The sequence below is a fragment of the Bombina bombina genome, chromosome 2 (genome assembly GCF_027579735.1).
Source record: "Bombina bombina isolate aBomBom1 chromosome 2, aBomBom1.pri, whole genome shotgun sequence".
NCBI classification, from domain to species: domain Eukaryota; kingdom Metazoa; phylum Chordata; class Amphibia; order Anura; family Bombinatoridae; genus Bombina; species Bombina bombina.
In genome coordinates, this window is record NC_069500.1 from 1386662460 (window position 1) to 1386682926 (window position 20467).

The 20467-nt window shown below is 38.5% G+C and overlaps 1 protein-coding gene across 1 annotated transcript in view; it reads right to left on the reverse strand.

Annotated features, from left to right (window-relative positions):
• LOC128650395 (solute carrier family 4 member 11) overlaps positions 1-20467 on the reverse strand; it is a 541036-nt gene that overhangs the window by 121755 nt on the left and 398814 nt on the right. The window contains exons 14-15 of the mRNA XM_053704315.1: positions 3130-3262; positions 1276-1349 (exon numbers count right to left, since the gene is read on the reverse strand). Of these exons, the coding sequence (XP_053560290.1) occupies positions 1276-1349; positions 3130-3262 (207 nt within the window). The remainder of the gene's footprint in view (positions 1-1275; positions 1350-3129; positions 3263-20467) is intronic.

Consider the following 20467-nt stretch of genomic DNA (forward strand, 5'->3'; position numbering starts at 1 on the left):
ACATTCTCCTATGGGGCTCCACCATGGCTTTTAAACATAATGAACAAGTATCCTCTGTTTCAGACATGTTTGTACAGACTAGCAATGAGACTAGCAAGCTTGGAAAACACTTTAAAGCAAGTTAACAAGCAATATAAAAAACGTTACTGTGCCTTTAAGAGAAACAAATTTTGACAAAATTTGAAATAACAGTGAAAAAAGGCAGTTACACTAACAAATTTTTACAGTGTATGTAACAAGTCAGCAGAGCATTGCACCCACTTGCAAATGGATGATTAACCCCTTAATAACAAAAACAGAATAATAAATGACAAAAACGTTTTTTAAACACAGTCACAACAACTGCCACAGTCTACTGTGGTTGTTATCCTCCTCAAACACAACTTTGAAGCCTTTTGAGCCCTTCAGAGATGTCCTGTATCATGCAGAGGGAAGCTGAATGTCTCTGTCAGTATTTTTAGCTGCACAGAAAAGCACTAAAATAGGCCCTTCCCACTCATATTGCAACAGTGGAAAGCTTCAGGAAACTGTCTCTAGGCAGAAATCAAACCAGCCATGTGGAAAAAAACTAGGCCCCAATAAGTTTTGTCACCAAACATATATAAAAACGATTAACATGCTAGCAAACATTTTATATTCCATTTTTATAAGAGTATGCCTCTCTATTAATAAGCCTGATACCAGTAGCTATCACTGCATTTAAGGCTTTACTTACATTAATCCGGTATAAGCAGCATTTTCTAGCAAATTCCATCCCTAGAAAAATATTAACTGCACATACCTTATTGCAGGAAAACCTGCACGCCATTCCCTCTCTGAAGTTACCTCACTCCTCAGAATATGTGAGAACAGCCATGGATCTTAGTTACTTCTGCTAAGATCATAGAAAATGCAGGCAGATTCTTCTTCTAAATACTGCCTGATATAAACAGCACACTCCGGTACCATTTAAAAATAACAAACTTTTGATTGAAGAAATAAACTAAGTATAAAACACCACTCTCCTCTTACGACCTCCATCTTTGTTGAGGGTTGCAAGAGAATGACTGGATATGGCAGTTAGGGGAGGAGCTATATAGCAGCTCTGCTGTGGGTGATCCTCTTGCAACTTCCTGTTGGGAAGGAGAATATCCCATAAGTAATGGATGATCCGTGGACTGGATACACTTAACAAGAGAAATTCTATGCTCTATCTGTACCATGAAAGTTTATTTTTGACATTCATGTCCCTTTAAACACTGGCATAAAAAAAAAAAAAAAACTTTTTGTACTTACTTTTGATAATCCCTTTAAGTGCGTCCAGCACAAATGTTATAGAAATGAAAAGTGCTATGATTTCTTCTGTTGACCTACAAAGGAAGAACATTTAAAAAGTGTAAATCTCAGCATGTGACGCCTGACAACCGGACAAACTATTGACCTTGTTAGCTTTGGGGACAGTGAGCTACGTTAGGTCTGAACACTTATTTACTGCCAGGTGTAACAATTCAACACAAGATCTATGGACTAAACTCGTGATTTTCTGTTGTTAACAATGAAAATTTTTTGAGTCAAAGGGGCCAATTTATTAAACGGATGCAGCTTATTCCGCGCAAGCCATCCGGCTCCCTGGATTGGGATGATTGACACCCCCTACTACCGGCCGATTGGCTGCAAATGTGCGGTGTTGAAGGTAATGGGGCACAATGGAGTGCAAACAAAATTTGCGCTCACCGGATTAGCGCAACTGCAGACCTAGCGTAAGTGCAAGGGTTTAAAAACCTATTTACCAAACACAACATAAATAAATTTAAATACACGATTACACACACACACACATATATATATATATATATATATATATATATACACACACTGTCTGATACAAATCTCATACAAGGGATATGGTATATGGCAATGTATTTTTATTGAAAGGGGCTATAGCAACTATAAAAAGTATTATAGGGCTTAGTAAAACTGAGAAAGTGAATATTTTAAATAAAAAGGAAAATTCAGGAACAAGGGGTCATGATCTAAAGGGTAGTAGATTCAGGAAGGAGCTTGAGGAAGCTTCTTTACAGAAAGGGCGATTAATTCATGAAATAAACTTCCACATGAGGTGGTAATGACAAACACTGTGCGGGACTTTAAGAATGCCTGGGATAAGCATAAGTCTATCCTACGTACTAGATAAGTTTATACATTTAGGAAATATTGGGCAGACTTGCTGGGCCTATGGCTCGTATCTGTCGTCAATATCTATGTTTCTATAAAGTGTTATATATATATATATATCAATGTGTATGTGGGTGTATGTATCTATATACATGTGCATTTATGTGTTAATATGTGTAAATATTATATATACACACACACACAAACACACTCACACATACACCTTGGAGCCCTATCCAATTAAATACCTTTACATTTGAAAAATTAAAATTTGTGTTATAAAGTGTTTACTGTGTTTTTATTATAAATATTTAAATTACAATGTTCTTCACTTAGAGAAAATGTTCTTTGTATTTTTAAATATTTATTTCTACATATATCTGTATATTAAAAAAAGGGGGGGGGGGAAAGAACATTGGAATATAAAATATTTATAAACTTCCTTCGGGAAGTATTCGGTTGTTTTTTTAAACAGCATGCTCCATTTAAGTCTATGGGGAGAACTTGTTAACACGGTTGTGATATCTAAAGTCCTGAAGTTAGCGTGCATCGGGTTTCCCTCTCACGAAAACTTTTTACTTTACTAACACACCTACGTTAAAAGCTTTTACTTACATGCGGAAAAAAATAATTAGTGTGGCACTTGTAATATGGTACATTGGGTAAATATTGGGAAATATTTGAACATGTTCACAGTTCAGAGATGCAAATACTTTAACAGGATACTTTATTATATTATACATATAAACACACACATACAAAGTATATTATACATATAAACACACATACACACTATATTATACATATAAACACACACATACATAGTATATTATACATATAAACACACATACACACTATATTATACATATAAACACACACATACATAGTATATTATACTTTACTGGACCCGTTCTGAATCAAGTTCAGCTTCACAAACAAGTTTAGATGATTTTTTTTTTATGAAATGCAATTTACCTTTTGAAGAGCTTCATCAAGAGACTACAATTGAACAGAGAATACAGAATTAAAAAACAGCTATTCCACAGTCCAGTCCATGCATAGAACGCTTTAAAATCCAATTTGTAGTCATCGCAGATTCCTCTGATAACTGTGGGAATAAAAGATGTCATAGGTGAACTCTGGGGCATATCTGAATCAAACATTTACCATAATCATAAACGTACACAAAACGGTAATAGAATTCCTTTTTTAAACAACTGAATTCCACTTGAACATGCACAGATTTGCAGACACAAAACAATTATATGACATGCAAGATTACCGCATGTAAACAAACATATGATCCCTAGGGCCCTAGCTGCAATATATGAAGTTTTTGCTGGTAGAGCACTGTAGTCTATAATACAAATAGCAACGCTCTTCAATATAAGTTTTTAAAATGAATTAACATGAGAGGCTCATGCCAGATGGTTCTGTATAATACCAGACTGCTCGACCTTTCAGTGAATGCTGACAAGAGCTTAGCAAAGTCCGTACTGTTCTTCATACTTTTTATCATTTTAGCAATGTGAAAGGGGCAATACACTGTTTTTTGTGTATGCATAGTATATATCAGCAGTTAAAAAGCAGAGCGTTAAAAAAATATATATATCTGCATTTTCTGTATTGTTAGCACAATTTGAATGGTTTTGTAGTTAAAGGACATAACCTTTGAAAAATGTGAGTAGTATTCTTTATTTTATCTCCAGAGCCGTGAGTAGTTCCAGATTAAGGACAAATATAAATGAGTTAATGCACTAATCAAGCAATAAAGGTGTAGAAGGGTCCAGGTTTTGGACATGGCAGAAAAGATTTAAAAAACAAAAACACACACTGTAAAAACAAGACATTTCTGCAGTCTTACAATAACCTAATATACCAGATAGGGACTAGATTACAAGTGGAGAGTTAATTATCGAACATGCTCGTAAGCTTAAGGGCTCTAATGCATATATATATATATATATATATATATATATATATATATATATATATATATATATATATATATATATATGTGTGTGTGTTTATGTTTTTAATGTACATATTTCACATTCCAATGTTCTTCACTTATAGGATAATGTCCTTTTTATTCTAAATTACAGTATATATATATATATATATATATATATATATATATATATATATACACATACACACATACACACATGCCCTCTTACACTTGTATATCCATTCCTATAGATATATAACATAGTAACATAGTAGAGGTTGAAAAAAGACCGAAGACCATCGAGTTCAACCGATACAAATATAAAATACTTACAAAAAGCTCCAGTTAAGCTTAGATAATCCCACTAAAAGGTGACCCCTTTAATACAAGCAATCATATCCATGAATTTTGTTTCTAGACAGAAATGCATCCAAACAATTTTTAAATGCATCTAGGGTATTAGCATTAACTACCTCCTTTGGTAATGAGTTCCACAATTGTATTGCTCTTACAGTGAATATAGGTATAGATATGTATTTTACATGAACAGTATTTATATATATATATATATATATATATATATATATATATATATATATATATATATATTTAATAATAAAAAGTACATTATTTTCTATGTGAAAAATAAAGAAATGAAAAACATAATTTATGCTTACCTGATAAATTTATTTCTCTTGTAGTGTATCCAGTCCACGGATCATCCATTACTTGTGGGATATATTCCCTTCCCAACAGGAAGTTGCAAGAGGATCACCCACAGCAAAGCTGCTATATAGCTCCTCCCCTCACATGTCATATCCAGTCATTCGACCGAAACAAGACGAGAAAGGAGAAACCATAGGGTGCAGTGGTGACTGTAGTTTAATTAAAAATTTAGACCTGCCTTAAAAGGACAGGGCGGGCCGTGGACTGGATACACTACAAGAGAAATAAATTTATCAGGTAAGCATAAATTATGTTTTTTCTTGTTAAGTGTATCCAGTCCACGGATCATCCATTACTTGTGGGATACCAATACCAAAGCTTAAGTACACGGATGATGGGAGGGACAAGGCAGGAACTTAAACGGAAGGAACCACTGCCTGTAGAACCTTTCTCCCAAAAACAGCCTCCGAAGAAGCAAAAGTGTCAAATTTGTAAAATTTTGAAAAAGTGTGAAGCGAAGACCAAGTCGCAGCCTTGCAAATCTGTTCAACAGAGGCCTCATTTTTAAAGGTCCAGGTGGAAGCCACAGCTCTAGTAGAATGAGCTGTAATCCTTTCAGGGGGCTGCTGTCCAGCAGTCTCATAGGCTAAGCGTATTATGCTTCTAAGCCAAAAGGAGAGAGAAGTTGCCGAAGCCTTTTGACCTCTCCTCTGCCCAGAGTAAACGACAAACAGGGCAGATGTTTGACGAAAATCTTTAGTTGCCTGTAAGTAGAACTTCAAGGCACGGACTACGTCCAGATTATGTAAAAGACGTTCCTTCTTTGAAGAAGGATTAGGGCACAATGACGGGACAACAATCTCTTGATTGATATTCCTGTTAGAAACCACCTTAGGTAAAAACCCAGGTTCAGTACGCAGAACTACCTTGTCTGAATGGAAAATCAGATAAGGAGAATCACAATGTAAGGCAGATAACTCTGAGACTCTTCGAGCCGAGGAAATAGCCATCAAAAACAGAACTTTCCAAGATAAAAGTTTAATATCAATGGAATGAAGGGGTTCAAACGGAACTCCTTGAAGAACTTTAAGAACCAAGTTTAAGCTCCACGGAGGAGCAACAGTTTTAAACACAGGCTTAATCCTAACCAAAGCCTGACAAAATGCCTGGACGTCTGGAACTTCTGCCAGACGCTTGTGCAAAAGAATAGACAGAGCAGAGATCTGTCCTTTTAAAGAACTAGCTGATAAGCCTTTGTCCAAACCCTCTTGGAGAAAGGACAATATCCTAGGAATCCTAACCTTACTCCATGAGTAACTCTTGGATTCGCACCAATAAAGGTATGTACGCCATATCTTATGGTAGATTTTCCTGGTAAGGCTTTCGTGCCTGTATTAAGGTATCAATAACTGACTCGGAGAAGCCACGCTTTGATAGAATCAAGCGTTCAATCTCCATGCAGTCAGTCTCAGAGAAATTAGATTTGGATGATTGAAAGGACCTTGTATTAGAAGGTCTTGCCTCAGAGGTAGAGTCCATGGTGGACAGGATGACATGTCCACTAGGTCTGCATACCAGGTCCTGCGTGGCCACGCAGGCGCTATCAGAATCACCGATGCTCTCTCCTGCTTGATCTTGGCGATCAGTCGAGGGAGCAGAGGAAACGGTGGAAACACATAAGCCAGGTTGAAGAACCAAGGAGCTGCTAGAGCATCTATCAGCGTCGCTCTCGGGTCCCTGGACCTGGATCCGTAACGAGGAAGCTTGGCGTTCTGGCGGGACGCCATGAGATCCAGTTCTGGTTTGCCCCAACGATGAACCAGTTGAGCGAAAACCTCCGGATGGAGTTCCCACTCCCCCGGATGAAAAGTCTGGCGACTTAGAAAATCCGCCTCCCAGTTCTCCACGCCTGGGATGTGGATCGCTGACAAGTGGCAAGAGTGAGACTCTGCCCAGCGAATTATCTTTGAGACTTCTAACATCGCTAGGGAACTCCTGGTTCCCCCTTGATGGTTGATGAAAGCCACAGTCGTGATATTGTCCGACTGAAATCTGATGAACCTCAGTGTTGCTGAGGCCAAGCTAGAAGAGCATTGAATATTGCTCTTAACTCCAGAATATTTATTGGGAGGAGTTTCTCCTCCTGAGTCCACGATCCCTGAGCCTTCAGGGAATTCCAGACTGCGCCCCAGCCTAGAAGGCTGGCATCTGTAGTTACAATCGTCCAATCTGGCCTGCGAAAGGTCATACCCTTGGACAGATGGACCCGAGATAGCCACCAGAGAAGCGAATCTCTGGTCTCTTGATCCAGATTTAGTAGAGGGGACAAATCTGAGTAATCCCCATTCCACTGACCTAGCATGCACAATTGCAGCGGTCTGAGATGCAGGCGCGCAAATGGCACTATGTCCATTGCCGCTACCATTAAGCCGATTACTTCCATGCACTGAGTCACTGACGGGCGTGGAATGGAATGAAGAACACGGCAAGCATTTAAAAGTTTTGATAACCTGGCCTCCGTCAGGTAAATTTTCATTTCTACAGAATCTATCAGAGTCCCTAGGAAGGAGACTCTTGTGAGTGGTGATAGAGAATTCTTTTCCACGTTCACTTTCCACCCATGCGACCTCAGAAATGCCAGAACTATCCCTGTATGAGACTTGGCAATTTGAAAGCTTGACGCCTGTATCAGGATGTCGTCTAGATACGGAGCCACCGCTATGCCTCGCGGTCTTAGAACCGCCAGAAGTGAGCCCAGAACCTTTGTAAAGATTCTCGGGGCCGTAGCCAACCCGAAGGGGAGGGCTACATATTGGTAATGCCTGTCTAGAAAGGCAAATCTTAGGAACCGATGATGATCTTTGTGAATCGGTATATGAAGGTAGGCATCCTTTAAGTTCACTGTGGTCATGTACTGACCCTCTTGGATCATGGGTAGGATGGTCCGAATAGTTTCCATTTTGAATGATGGAACTCTTAGGAATTTGTTTAATATCTTTAGGTCCAAAATTGGTCTGAAGGTACCCTCTTTCTTGGGAACCACAAACAGATTTGAATAAAAACATAATTTATGTAAGAACTTACCTGATAAATTCATTTCTTTCATATTAACAAGAGTCCATGAGCTAGTGACGTATGGGATATACATTCCTACCAGGAGGGGCAAAGTTTCCCAAACCTTAAAATGCCCATAAATACACCCCTCACCACACCCACAAATCAGTTTAACGAATAGCCAAGAAGTGGGGTGATAAGAAAAAAAGTGCGAAGCATATAAAATAAGGAATTGGAATAATTGTGCTTTATACAAAAAAATCATAACCACCACAAAAAAGGGTGGGCCTCATGGACTCTTGTTAATATGAAAGAAATGAATTTATCAGGTAAGTTCTTACATAAATTATGTTTTCTTTCATGTAATTAACAAGAGTCCATGAGCTAGTGACGTATGGGATAATGACTACCCAAGATGTGGATCTTTCCACACAAGAGTCACTAGAGAGGGAGGGATAAAATAAAGACAGCCAATTCCTGCTGAAAATAATCCACACCCAAAATAAAGTTTAACAAAAAACATAAGCAGAAGATTCAAACTGAAACCGCTGCCTGAAGAACTTTTCTACCAAAAACTGCTTCAGAAGAAGAAAATACATCAAAATGGTAGAATTTAGTAAAAGTATGCAAAGAGGACCAAGTTGCTGCTTTGCAGATCTGGTCAACCGAAGCTTCATTCCTAAACGCCCAGGAAGTAGAAACTGACCTAGTAGAATGAGCTGTAATTCTTTGAGGCGGAATTTTACCCGACTCAACATAGGCAAGATGAATTAAAGATTTCAACCAAGATGCCAAAGAAATGGCAGAAGCTTTCTGGCCTTTCCTAGAACCGGAAAAGATAACAAATAGACTAGAAGTCTTACGGAAAGATTTCGTAGCTTCAACATAATATTTCAAAGCTCTAACAACATCCAAAGAATGCAATGATTTCTCCTTAGAATTCTTAGGATTAGGACATAATGAAGGAACCACAATTTCTCTACTAATGTTGTTGGAATTCACAACTTGAGGTAAAAATTCAAAAGAAGTTCGCAACACCGCCTTATCCTGATGAAAAATCAGAAAAGGAGACTCACACGAAAGAGCAGATAATTCAGAAACTCTTCTAGCAGAAGAGATGGCCAAAAGGAACAAAACTTTCCAAGAAAGTAATTTAATGTCCAATGAATGCATAGGTTCAAACGGAGGAGCTTGAAGAGCTCCCAAAACCAAATTCAAACTCCATGGAGGAGAAATTGACTTAATGACAGGTTTTATACGAACCAAAGCTTGTACAAAACAATGAATATCAGGAAGAATAGCAATCTTTCTGTGAAAAAGAACAGAAAGAGCGGAGATTTGTCCTTTCAAAGAACTCGCGGACAAACCCTTATCTAAACCATCCTGAAGAAACTGTAAAATTCTCGGTATTCTAAAAGAATGCCAAGAAAAATGATGAGAAAGACACCAAGAAATATAAGTCTTCCAGACTCTATAATATATCTCTCGAGATACAGATTTACGAGCCTGTAACATAGTATTAATCACGGAGTCAGAGAAACCTCTATGACCAAGAATCAAGCGTTCAATCTCCATACCTTTAAATTTAAGGATTTCAGATCCGGATGGAAAAAAGGACCTTGAGACAGAAGGTCTGGTCTTAACGGAAGAGTCCATGGTTGGCAAGATGCCATCCGGACAAGATCCGCATACCAAAACCTGTGAGGCCATGCCGGAGCTATTAGCAGAACAAACGAGCATTCCCTCAGAATCTTGGAGATTACTCTTGGAAGAAGAACTAGAGGCGGAAAGATATAGGCAGGATGATACTTCCAAGGAAGTGATAATGCATCCATTGCCTCCGCCTGAGGATCCCGGGATCTGGACAGATACCTGGGAAGTTTCTTGTTTAGATGAGAGGCCATCAGATCTATCTCTGGGAGCCCCCACATTTGAACAATCTGAAGAAATACCTCTGGGTGAAGAGACCATTCGCCCGGATGCAACGTTTGGCGACTGAGATAATCCGCTTCCCAATTGTCTACACCTGGGATATGAACCGCAGAGATTAGACAGGAGCTGGATTCCGCCCAAACCAAAATTCGAGATACTTCTTTCATAGCCAGAGGACTGTGAGTCCCTCCTTGATGATTGATGTATGCCACAGTTGTGACATTGTCTGTCTGAAAACAAATGAACGATTCTCTCTTCAGAAGAGGCCAAAACTGAAGAGCTCTGAAAACTGCACGGAGTTCCAAGATATTGATCGGTAATCTCACCTCCTGAGATTCCCAAACTCCTTGTGCCGTCAGAGATCCCCACACAGCTCCCCAACCTGTGAGACTTGCATCTGTTGAAATTACAGTCCAGGTCGGAAGAACAAAAGAAGCCCCCTGAATTAAACGATGGTGATCTGTCCACCACGTCAGAGAGTGCCGAACAATCGGTTTTAAAGATATTAATTGATATATCTTCGTGTAATCCCTGCACCATTGGTTCAGCATACAGAGCTGAAGAGGTCGCATGTGAAAACGAGCAAAGGGGATCGCGTCCGATGCAGCAGTCATAAGACCTAGAATTTCCATGCATAAGGCTACCGAAGGGAATGATTGAGACTGAAGGTTTCGACAGGCTGTAATCAATTTTAGACGTCTCTTGTCTGTTAAAGACAAAGTCATGGACACTGAATCTATCTGGAAACCCAGAAAGGTTACCCTTGTTTGAGGAATCAAAGAACTTTTTGGTAAATTGATCCTCCAACCATGATCTTGAAGAAACAACACAAGTCGATTCGTATGAGACTCTGCTAAATGTAAAGACGGAGCAAGTACCAAGATATCGTCCAAATAAGGAAATACCACAATACCCTGTTCTCTGATTACAGACAGAAGGGCACCGAGAATCTTTGTGAAAATTCTTGGAGCTGTAGCAAGGCCAAACGGTAGAGCCACAAATTGGTAATGCTTGTCTAGAAAAGAGAATCTCAGGAACTGATAATGATCTGGATGAATCGGAATATGCAGATATGCATCCTGTAAATCTATTGTGGACATATAATTCCCTTGCTGAACAAAAGGCAATATAGTCCTTACAGTTACCATCTTGAACGTTGGTATCCTACATAACGATTCAATAATTTTAGATCCAGAACTGGTCTGAAGGAATTCTCCTTCTTTGGTACAATGAAGAGATTTGAATAAAACCCCATCCCCTGTTCCGGAACTGGAACTGGCATAATTACTCCAGCCAACTCTAGATCTGAAACACAATTCAGAAATGCTTGAGCTTTCACTGGATTTACTGGGACATGGGAAAGAAAAAATCTCTTTGCAGGAGGTCTCATCTTGAAACCAATTCTGTACCCTTCTGAAACAATGTTCTGAATCCAAAGATTGTGAACAGAACTGATCCAAATTTCTTTGAAAAAACGTAACCTGCCCCCTACCAGCTGAACTGGAATGAGGGCCGTACCTTCATGTGAACTTAGAAGCAGGCTTTGCCTTTCTAGCAGGCTTGGATTTATTCCAGACTGGGGATGGTTTCCAAACTGATACTGTTCCTGAGGACGAAGGATCAGGCTTTTGTTCTTTGTTGAAACGAAAGGAACGAAAACGATTGTTAGCCCTGTTTTTACCTTTAGACTTTTTATCCTGTGGTAAAAAAGTTCCTTTCCCACCAGTAACAGTTGAAATAATAGAATCCAACTGAGAACCAAATAATTTGTTTCCCTGGAAAGAAATGGAAAGTAGAGTTGATTTAGAAGCCATATCAGCATTCCAAGTCTTAAGCCATAAAGCTCTTCTGGCTAAGATAGCCAGAGACATAAATCTAACATCAACTCTAATAATATCAAAAATGGCATCACAGATGAAATTATTAGCATGCTGGAGAAGAATAATAATATCATGAGAATCACGATTTGTTACTTGTTGCGCTAGAGTTTCCAACCAAAAAGTTGAAGCTGCAGCAACATCAGCCAATGATATAGCAGGTCTAAGAAGATTACCTGAACATAGATAAGCTTTTCTTAGAAAAGATTCAATTTTTCTATCTAAAGGATCCTTAAACGAGGTACCATCTGATGTAGGAATGGTAGTACATTTAGCAAGGGTAGAAATAGCCCCATCAACTTTAGGGATTTTGTCCCAAAATTCTAATCTGTCAGGCGGAACAGGATATAATTGCTTAAAACGTTTAGAAGGAGTAAATGAATTACCCAATCTATCCCATTCCTTAGCAATTACTGCAGAAATAGCATTAGGAACAGGAAAGACTTCTGGAATAACCGCAGGAGCTTTAAAAACCTTATCCAAACGAATAGAATTAGTATCAAGAGGACTAGAATCCTCTATTTCTAAAGCAATTAGTACTTCTTTAAGTAAAGAGCGAATAAATTCCATCTTAAATAAATATGAAGATTTATCAGCATCAATCTCTGAGACAGAATCCTCTGAACCAGAAGAGTCCAAAGAATCAGAATGATGGTGTTCATTTAAAAATTCATCTGTAGAGAGAGAAGATTTAAAAGACTTTTTACGTTTACTAGAAGGAGAAATAACAGACAAAGCCTTCTTTATGGATTCAGAAACAAAATCTCTTATGTTATCAGGAACATTCTGCACCTTAGATGTTGAGGGAACTGCAACAGGCAATGGTACATCACTAAAGGAAATATTATCTGCATTAACAAGTTTGTCATGACATTTAATACAAACAACAGCTGGAGGAATAGCTACCAAAAGTTTACAGCAGATACACTTAGCTTTGGTAGATCCAGCAGGCAGAGGTTTTCCTGTAGTATCTTCTGGCTCAGATGCAACGTGAGACATCTTGCAATATGTAAGAGAAAAAACAACATATAAAGCAAAATAGATCAAATTCCTTATAAGACAGTTTCAGGAATGGGAAAAAAATGCCAAACATCAAGCTTCTAGCAACCAGAAGCAAATGAAAAATGAGACTGAAATAATGTGGAGACAAAAGCGACGCCCATATTTTTTTTTGGCGCCAAATAAGACGCCCACATTATTTGGCGCCTAAATGCTTTTGGCGCCAAAAATGACGCCACATCCGGAACGCCGACATTTTTGGCGCAAAATAACGTCAAAAAAATGACGCAACTTCCGGCGACACGTATGACGCCGGAAACGGAAATGAATTTTTGCGCCAAAAAAGTCCGCGCCAAGAATGACGCAATAAAATGAAGCATTTTCAGCCCCCGCGAGCCTAACAGCCCACAGGGAAAAAAGTCAAATTTTTTGAGGTAAGAAAAATATGATAATTAAAGCATAATCCCAAATATGAAACTGACTGTCTGGAAATAAGGAAAGTTGAACATTCTGAGTCAAGGCAAATAAATGTTTGAATACATATATTTAGAACTTTATAAATAAAGTGCCCAACCATAGCTTAGAGTGTCACAGAAAATAAGACTTACTTACCCCAGGACACTCATCTACATGTTTGTAGAAAGCCAAACCAGTACTGAAACGAGAATCAGTAGAGGAAATGGTAAATATAAGAGTATATCGTCGATCTGAAAAGGGAGGTAAGAGATGAATCTCTACGACCGATAACAGAGAACCTTATGAAATAGACCCCGTAGAAGGAGATCACTGCATTCAATAGGCAATACTCTCCTCACATCCCTCTGACATTCACTGCACGCTGAGAGGAAAACCGGGCTCCAACTTGCTGCGGAGCGCATATCAACGTAGAATCTAGCACAAACTTACTTCACCACCTCCATCGGAGGCAAAGTTTGTAAAACTGATTTGTGGGTGTGGTGAGGGGTGTATTTATGGGCATTTTAAGGTTTGGGAAACTTTGCCCCTCCTGGTAGGAATGTATATCCCATACGTCACTAGCTCATGGACTCTTGTTAATTACATGAAAGAAATCCCTGTCCTTGTTCCGTCCATGGAACTGGATGGATCACCCCCATTACTAGGAGGTCCTGTACACAGCGTAGGAATGCCTCTTTCTTTATCTGGTTTTCTGATAACCTTGAAAGATGAAATCTCCCTTGAGGAGGGGAAGCCTTGAAGTCCAGAAGATATCCCTGAGATATGATCTCCAACGCCCAGGGATCCTGGACATCTCTTGCCCACGCCTGGGCGAAGAGAGAAAGTCTGCCCCCCACTAGATCCGTTTCCGGATAGGGGGCCGTTCATTCATGCTGTCTTGGGGGCAGTAGCAGGTTTTCTGGCCTGCTTGCCCTTGTTCCAGGACTGGTTAGGTTTCCAGGCCTGTCTGAAATGAGCAATAGTTCCTCCCTGTTTTGGAGCGGAGGAAGTTGATGCTGCTCCTGCCTTGAAATTTCGAAAGGCACGAAAATTAGACTGCTTGGCCTTTGGTTTGGCCCTGTCCTGAGGAAGGGTATGCCCCTTACCTCCAGTAATGTCAGCAATAATTTCCTTCAAGCCGGGCCCGAATAAGGTCTGCCCCTTGAAAGGTATATTAAGTAATTTAGATTTAGAAGTCACGTCAGCTGACCAGGATTTAAGCCATAGTGCCCTCCGCGCCTGGATGGCGAATCCGGAGTTCTTAGCTGTTAGTTTAGTCAAATGTACAATGGCATCAGAAACAAATGAGTTAGCTAGCTTAAGTGATTTAAGCTTGTCCATAATTTCATCCAATGGAGCTGTGTGAATGGCCTCTTCCAGAGGCTCAAACCAGAATGCCGCAGCAGCAGTGACAGGCGCAATGCATGCAAGGGGCTGCAGGATAAAACCTTGTTGAACAAACATTTTCTTAAGGTAACCTTCTAATTTTTTATCCATTGGATCCGAAAAAGCACAACTATCCTCAACCGGGATAGTGGTACGCTTTGCTAAAGTAGAAACTGCTCCCTCCACCTTAGGGACCGTCTGCCATAAGTCCCGTGTAGTGGCGTCTATTGGAAACATTTTTCTAATTATAGGAGGCGGGGAAAAGGGCACACCGGGTCTATCCCACTCCTTGCTAATAATTTCTGTAAGCCTTTTAGGTATAGGGAAAACATCAGTACACACCGGTACCGCATAGTATCTATCCAGCCTACACAATTTCTCTGAAATTGCAACTGTGTTACAGTCGTTCAGAGCAGCTAAAACCTCCCCAAGCAATACACGGAGGTTCTCAAGCTTAAATTTAAAATTAGAGATCTCTGAATCAGGTTTCCCCGGATCAGATCCGTCACCCACAGAATGAAGCTCTCCGTCCTCATGTTCTGCAAACTGTGACGCAGTATCAGACATGGCTCTTACAGCACCAGCGCGCTCTGCATCTCTCCTAATCCCAGAGCTATCGCGCTTGCCTCTCAATTCTGGCAATCTAGATAATACTTCTGACAGAGTATTATTCATGATTGTAGCCATGTCCTGTAAAGTAATTGCTATGGGCATCTCTGATGCACTTGGCGCCATAATAGCATGCGCCCCCTGAGCGGGAGGCGAAGGTACTGACACGTGAGGAGAGTTAGTCGCCATAACTTCCCCCTCGTCGTCTGGTGATAATTCTTTTATAGATAAAGACTGACCTTTATTATTTAAAGTGAAATCAATACATTTAGTACACATATTCCTATGGGGCTCCACACTGGCTTTCAAACATAATGAACAAGTAGATTCATCTATGTCAGACATGTTTAAACAGACTAGCAATAAAAACTGGCAAGCTTGAAAAACACTTCACAATAAATTTACAAGCAATATAAACAACGCTACTGCGCCTTTAAGAAGCACAAAAAACTGTCTCAAGGTGAAATAACAATGAACCAAAGCAGTTATACCAACCAAATTTTCACAGTAAATGCAGCAAGTCAGCAGAGCATTGCACCCACTTGCAAATGGATGATTAACCCCTTAATACCCAAAACGGATAAACATTAGAGAAAAAACGTTTTTTAAAACAGTCAAACACACTGTCACAGCTCTGCTGTGACTGATTACCTCCCTCAATACGACTTTTGAAGCCTTTTGAGCCCTCTAGAGAAGTCCTGGATCATGCAGGAAGAAGCAGGAAGTCTGAGTCTGAATTTTTACTGCGCAAAAAAGCGCTAAAATAGGCCCCTCCCACTCATATTACAACAGTGGGAAGCCTCAGTTAACTGTTTCTATGCAGAAATTAAGCCAGCCATGTGGAAAAATTATGCCCCAATAAGTTTTATCACCAAATGTACGTTAAAAAACGATTAAACATATATATCTCTATTAATAAGCCTGATACCAGTCGCTTTCACTGCATTTAAGGCTTTACTTACATTACTTCGGTATCAGCAGCATTTTCTTAGTCAATTCCATTCCTTAGAAAAATATTTTACTGCACATACCTTAGTTGCAGGAAACCTGCACGCCATTCCCCCTCTGAAGTACCTCACTCCTCAGAATGTGTGAGAACAGCAAGTGGATCTTAGTTACTTCTGCTAAGATCATAGAAAACGCAGGCAGATTCTTCTTCCAAATACTGCCTGAGAAAAAACAGCACACTCCGGTGCCATTTAAAAATAACAAACTTTTGATTGAAGAAATAAACTAAGTCTAAAACACCACTCCTCTCACGACCTCCTATCTATGTTGAGGGTTGCAAGAGAATGACTGGGTATGACATGTGAGGGGAGGAGCTATATAGCAGCTTTGCTGTGGGTGATCCTCTTGCAACTTCCTGTTGGGAAGGGAATATATCCCACAAGTAATGGATGATCCGTGGACTGGATACACTTAACAAGAGAAATAATCTTTTTGCACATAGTTTTCTCAATTAAGATCTTAACGCAGTCGGGTTAGTGCACAGAAAAACTTAGTATTCTTGATAAATTACATATAAAATATTTTTGTAAAAATCTTACGTATTTAAAAAACTGTAAAACAGATATATTCTATGGATTATTTAGAATATTTTACAGTATGTTTAATTTTTTAAATATTTTAATTAATATTTTATATGTAATATTTCAATAATGCTCGAGCTAATGCATTTACTTTTAACTTGTAATACGCACGCTACTTCCGACGCAGAAAAACACAGATAAACTGGAAATCGCTCACAACTGTTCGCACTCCACACTTAATATAGCCCTAAGTGTGAAAACTTCTGAAACCCATTAACATCATGTTTGCGACATTTGCGTTTCAATGGCCAGTCGCCTCACCACTTGCTTATTTTGGGGGGGAGCCGATGTGCACCTGTAGCTGTAGTACACAAAGCTAGCTACTCTCATTTAGCTAGCAAAACTTACATTGTTTGGCAGTATCTTATCACTTCTGCGGAGACCAATTAGGGACAGATATGTTACAAGGTTAGGGATTGGGAACTTTGATTCGGGCACCTCCAAGTCTCAGAATTGGTAAACCTACAATTTTCAGACTTAAATTACAGCAAAGTAAAATAAAAAATAACGGCATATTGTAAAGTAGTTTACTCTGCATAATAAAACATTTTATATTACAACCTACATTTGTTACCTGTCCCTTTAAATATTCTGTGGTATGGACAGTTAATTGTTAAATTTAAAAAGGTGATAAACACCCCCTGCTGTAGTGTAAACATCTGCACTTTTAACACTCCTTAGAGAAGCCAGAAGAAAGAACTGTAACCAAAGTCTTTTAAATGCTGCAGATTGTCTAAAACAGCTATTTGATTTGCAGGGTTTGGAAAACCTAAGTTCCAGAATTTGCTTGCTGACCTCTCTAAAAGCACCTGTAGGTCAGCAGAAGAAACCACAGCATTTTTCCATAACATTTGGGCTGGACACACTTAAAGGGATTATCAAAAGTAAATTACTTCTTCCCTACGATATGGTTTTACAATTTGGTAGTGTTTAAAGAGACATATAACACTTTGAGATGGTTATATAAAATGATAAATCGTATAAATACAAAACTCTGAAATATAATTTCATTTTTTTTTTGTCCCCTTTTTCTGTAATTCCAATCTCATATTGGGAGCTTTTCAGTTCCTGTTAGAAATGGAAGTGCAGAACACTGTTATATAACACACAGTCATTGGCTGCACACTCTAGTGACCTATTTATAACTGTCTCTAATTGGACACAGCAGAGCAGGTAACCATTGTTTTATAGACACTAAAAAAATTACACTTATTTTGTCACTATTTAAACAGCTAATACAACTATACTTCTAAATGTTATTTTCAGACTAATCTTTTCTTTGAATTAATTATTCTACTTGGTAATTATTACCCCCTTCACTGCGCTAGTTCTCATGCCGTTTCTGACGGCATGAGAACGAGGCTCCCATTGGACTCTATGGAAGCAAAATCTTCCATGTAATTGCGTGTGCTGGTTGCGCTTTTTGCATCCCATTCTAGTCACTACTTTACATTGCAAATGCTAGAGGCTTAACTGTTCCCTTATTTATAAAGTACGGCGCACAGATGCAGGCTTCAGCTGTAATGCTACTAAACCTATGCAAACAGACACTTCTTCTACATCTATGTGAGAAGATTTCTTTAACACCTCGTCTGCCAGATAACTCAGTGATGCATTATGTAGCAAAACACTGGCAAACTTCCCCATCAATAGAATATTCTTTTATTAAAATAATACATTTCATTTAAAGGGGCATAAAACCCAAATTTTTCCTTTCATGATTCAGACAGAGGATGCAATTTTAAACAACTTTCACTCCAATTATCATTTTTTTTCCTTCTCTTGCCATCTTTGATTGAAAAGCAGGAACGTAAAGCTTAGGAGCCGTCCAATTATTGGTTCAGGTAGCGCATGCTGATTGGTAGCTACATTTACATGATTTCCTTCTATAAATAAAGCAGTATTTGTATATTGTACTTTCAATAGTTATTTTGCTCCTTTTTTTTGTAATTAAACTCTGAAAATGGTGGTTCTTATATTTCCCGAAAGGCTGGAGTGCATCCAGGGGAATTCAGAACCTAACCCTGCAACATGCAATGCAATATTTGCTTTATATGTGCAAAAGATCATTTATGTGTGTCCCTAAATGGCCATCTTTGCATTTTATACAAATTAAAATGCTTTTTAAACATTATTCATTATGCTCTTTCCTGTAATTTAGATTTTTTAGTTCCTGCAAGGAGACAAGACTATCACTTATTTATATTATTATTATCAGATATTTGTAGAGTGCCAACTGATTCTGCAGCACTAATATCTTTCCCTAACTGGCCTCAGCAGAGGAGATAAGGCTGAAACATGGTGGTGGCTTTTAATATATGATAATTTAAATATATGGTGGCTAAAGGTTTACACTTATTTCTTCAGCATTTAAACAACTAATACAATTAAAAAAAACATATCTGCATATTATTCTCAGGCTAATATAAATCAGGCTTTATAAACATCATTATATTTACTATGTATTTATAGTGTGTTACGTCCCTTTAACTACAAAGATATACTATGGGCAGGATTTAGGACAAGGCATCATTTGAGCCTGCAAATGTTATTTATGAAGCAGTGGTTTAAACAGCTGCTTTATAATCTCTCTCCTCCAAACTGGAGTTGGCGGATGAAAATCACCCCGGATTCATTCGACCGGAGTGATTGACAAGCTGTACTCTCAAGCAATTGGTTGCGTGAGGGTAAGGGGGCGGACTTGCAGGAATGTTCCGTCATGCCATGCAATCAAGTGCGGAAGGGTTCACAACTTGTGAATCCTGTCTGCTAGAAATTTGATAAGCCTTGCCTCATGTATACAAAAAATTAGTTTAATGTCCCTATAAAGCAGAGTAGCATAATGTATTGATCACACTAGACACTGCCTTATGGGGTTTTTTAACATACAAAGCAACAAAATGTAATAAAGCTCATATGACAGTAAAACACAAACACAAATTAAATTTAATGTATCATTTGCTGTTGTTGCTCCTGATCATTAATCACTGAAAATGTATTTTCAAGGCAACTGGTGACACTGATCACACTCATTTTATTTAAATAGGTCTAATCATTAGTCTGGTGCAGTCCACAGTGGTTTAATAAATATATATGACAGATATTTATCAGATGCACAGATTAGTATGAAATACATATGTATGGGGCAGAGTCTTGGTGCCACGGGGGAGAAATGGCATGGCGGCAGGATCATAGATAAAACAGACATACAGACAGATATAGATAAGATACACATACAGACAGATATAGATAAGACAAACATACAGACAGATATAGATAAGACAAACATACATACAGGCAGATATAGATAAGACAGACAGACAGACATACATACAGACAGATATAGATAAGACAAACATACAGACAGATATAGATAAGACAGACATACATACATACAGATATAGATAAGACAGACATACAGACAGATATAGATAAGACAAACATACAGACAGATATAGATAAGACAGACATACAGACAGATATAGATAAGACAGACATACAGATAGATATAGATAAGACAAACATACAGACAGATATAGATAAGACAGACATACAGATAGATATAGATAAGACAAACATACAGACAGATATAGATAAGACAGACATACAGACATACATATATATATATATATATATATATATATATATATATATAAGACAGACATACAGACAGATATAGATAAGACAGACATATAGACAGACATAGATAAGACAGACATACAGACAGATATAGATAAGACAGACATACAGACATATATAGATAAGACAGACATACAGACAGATATAGATAAGAC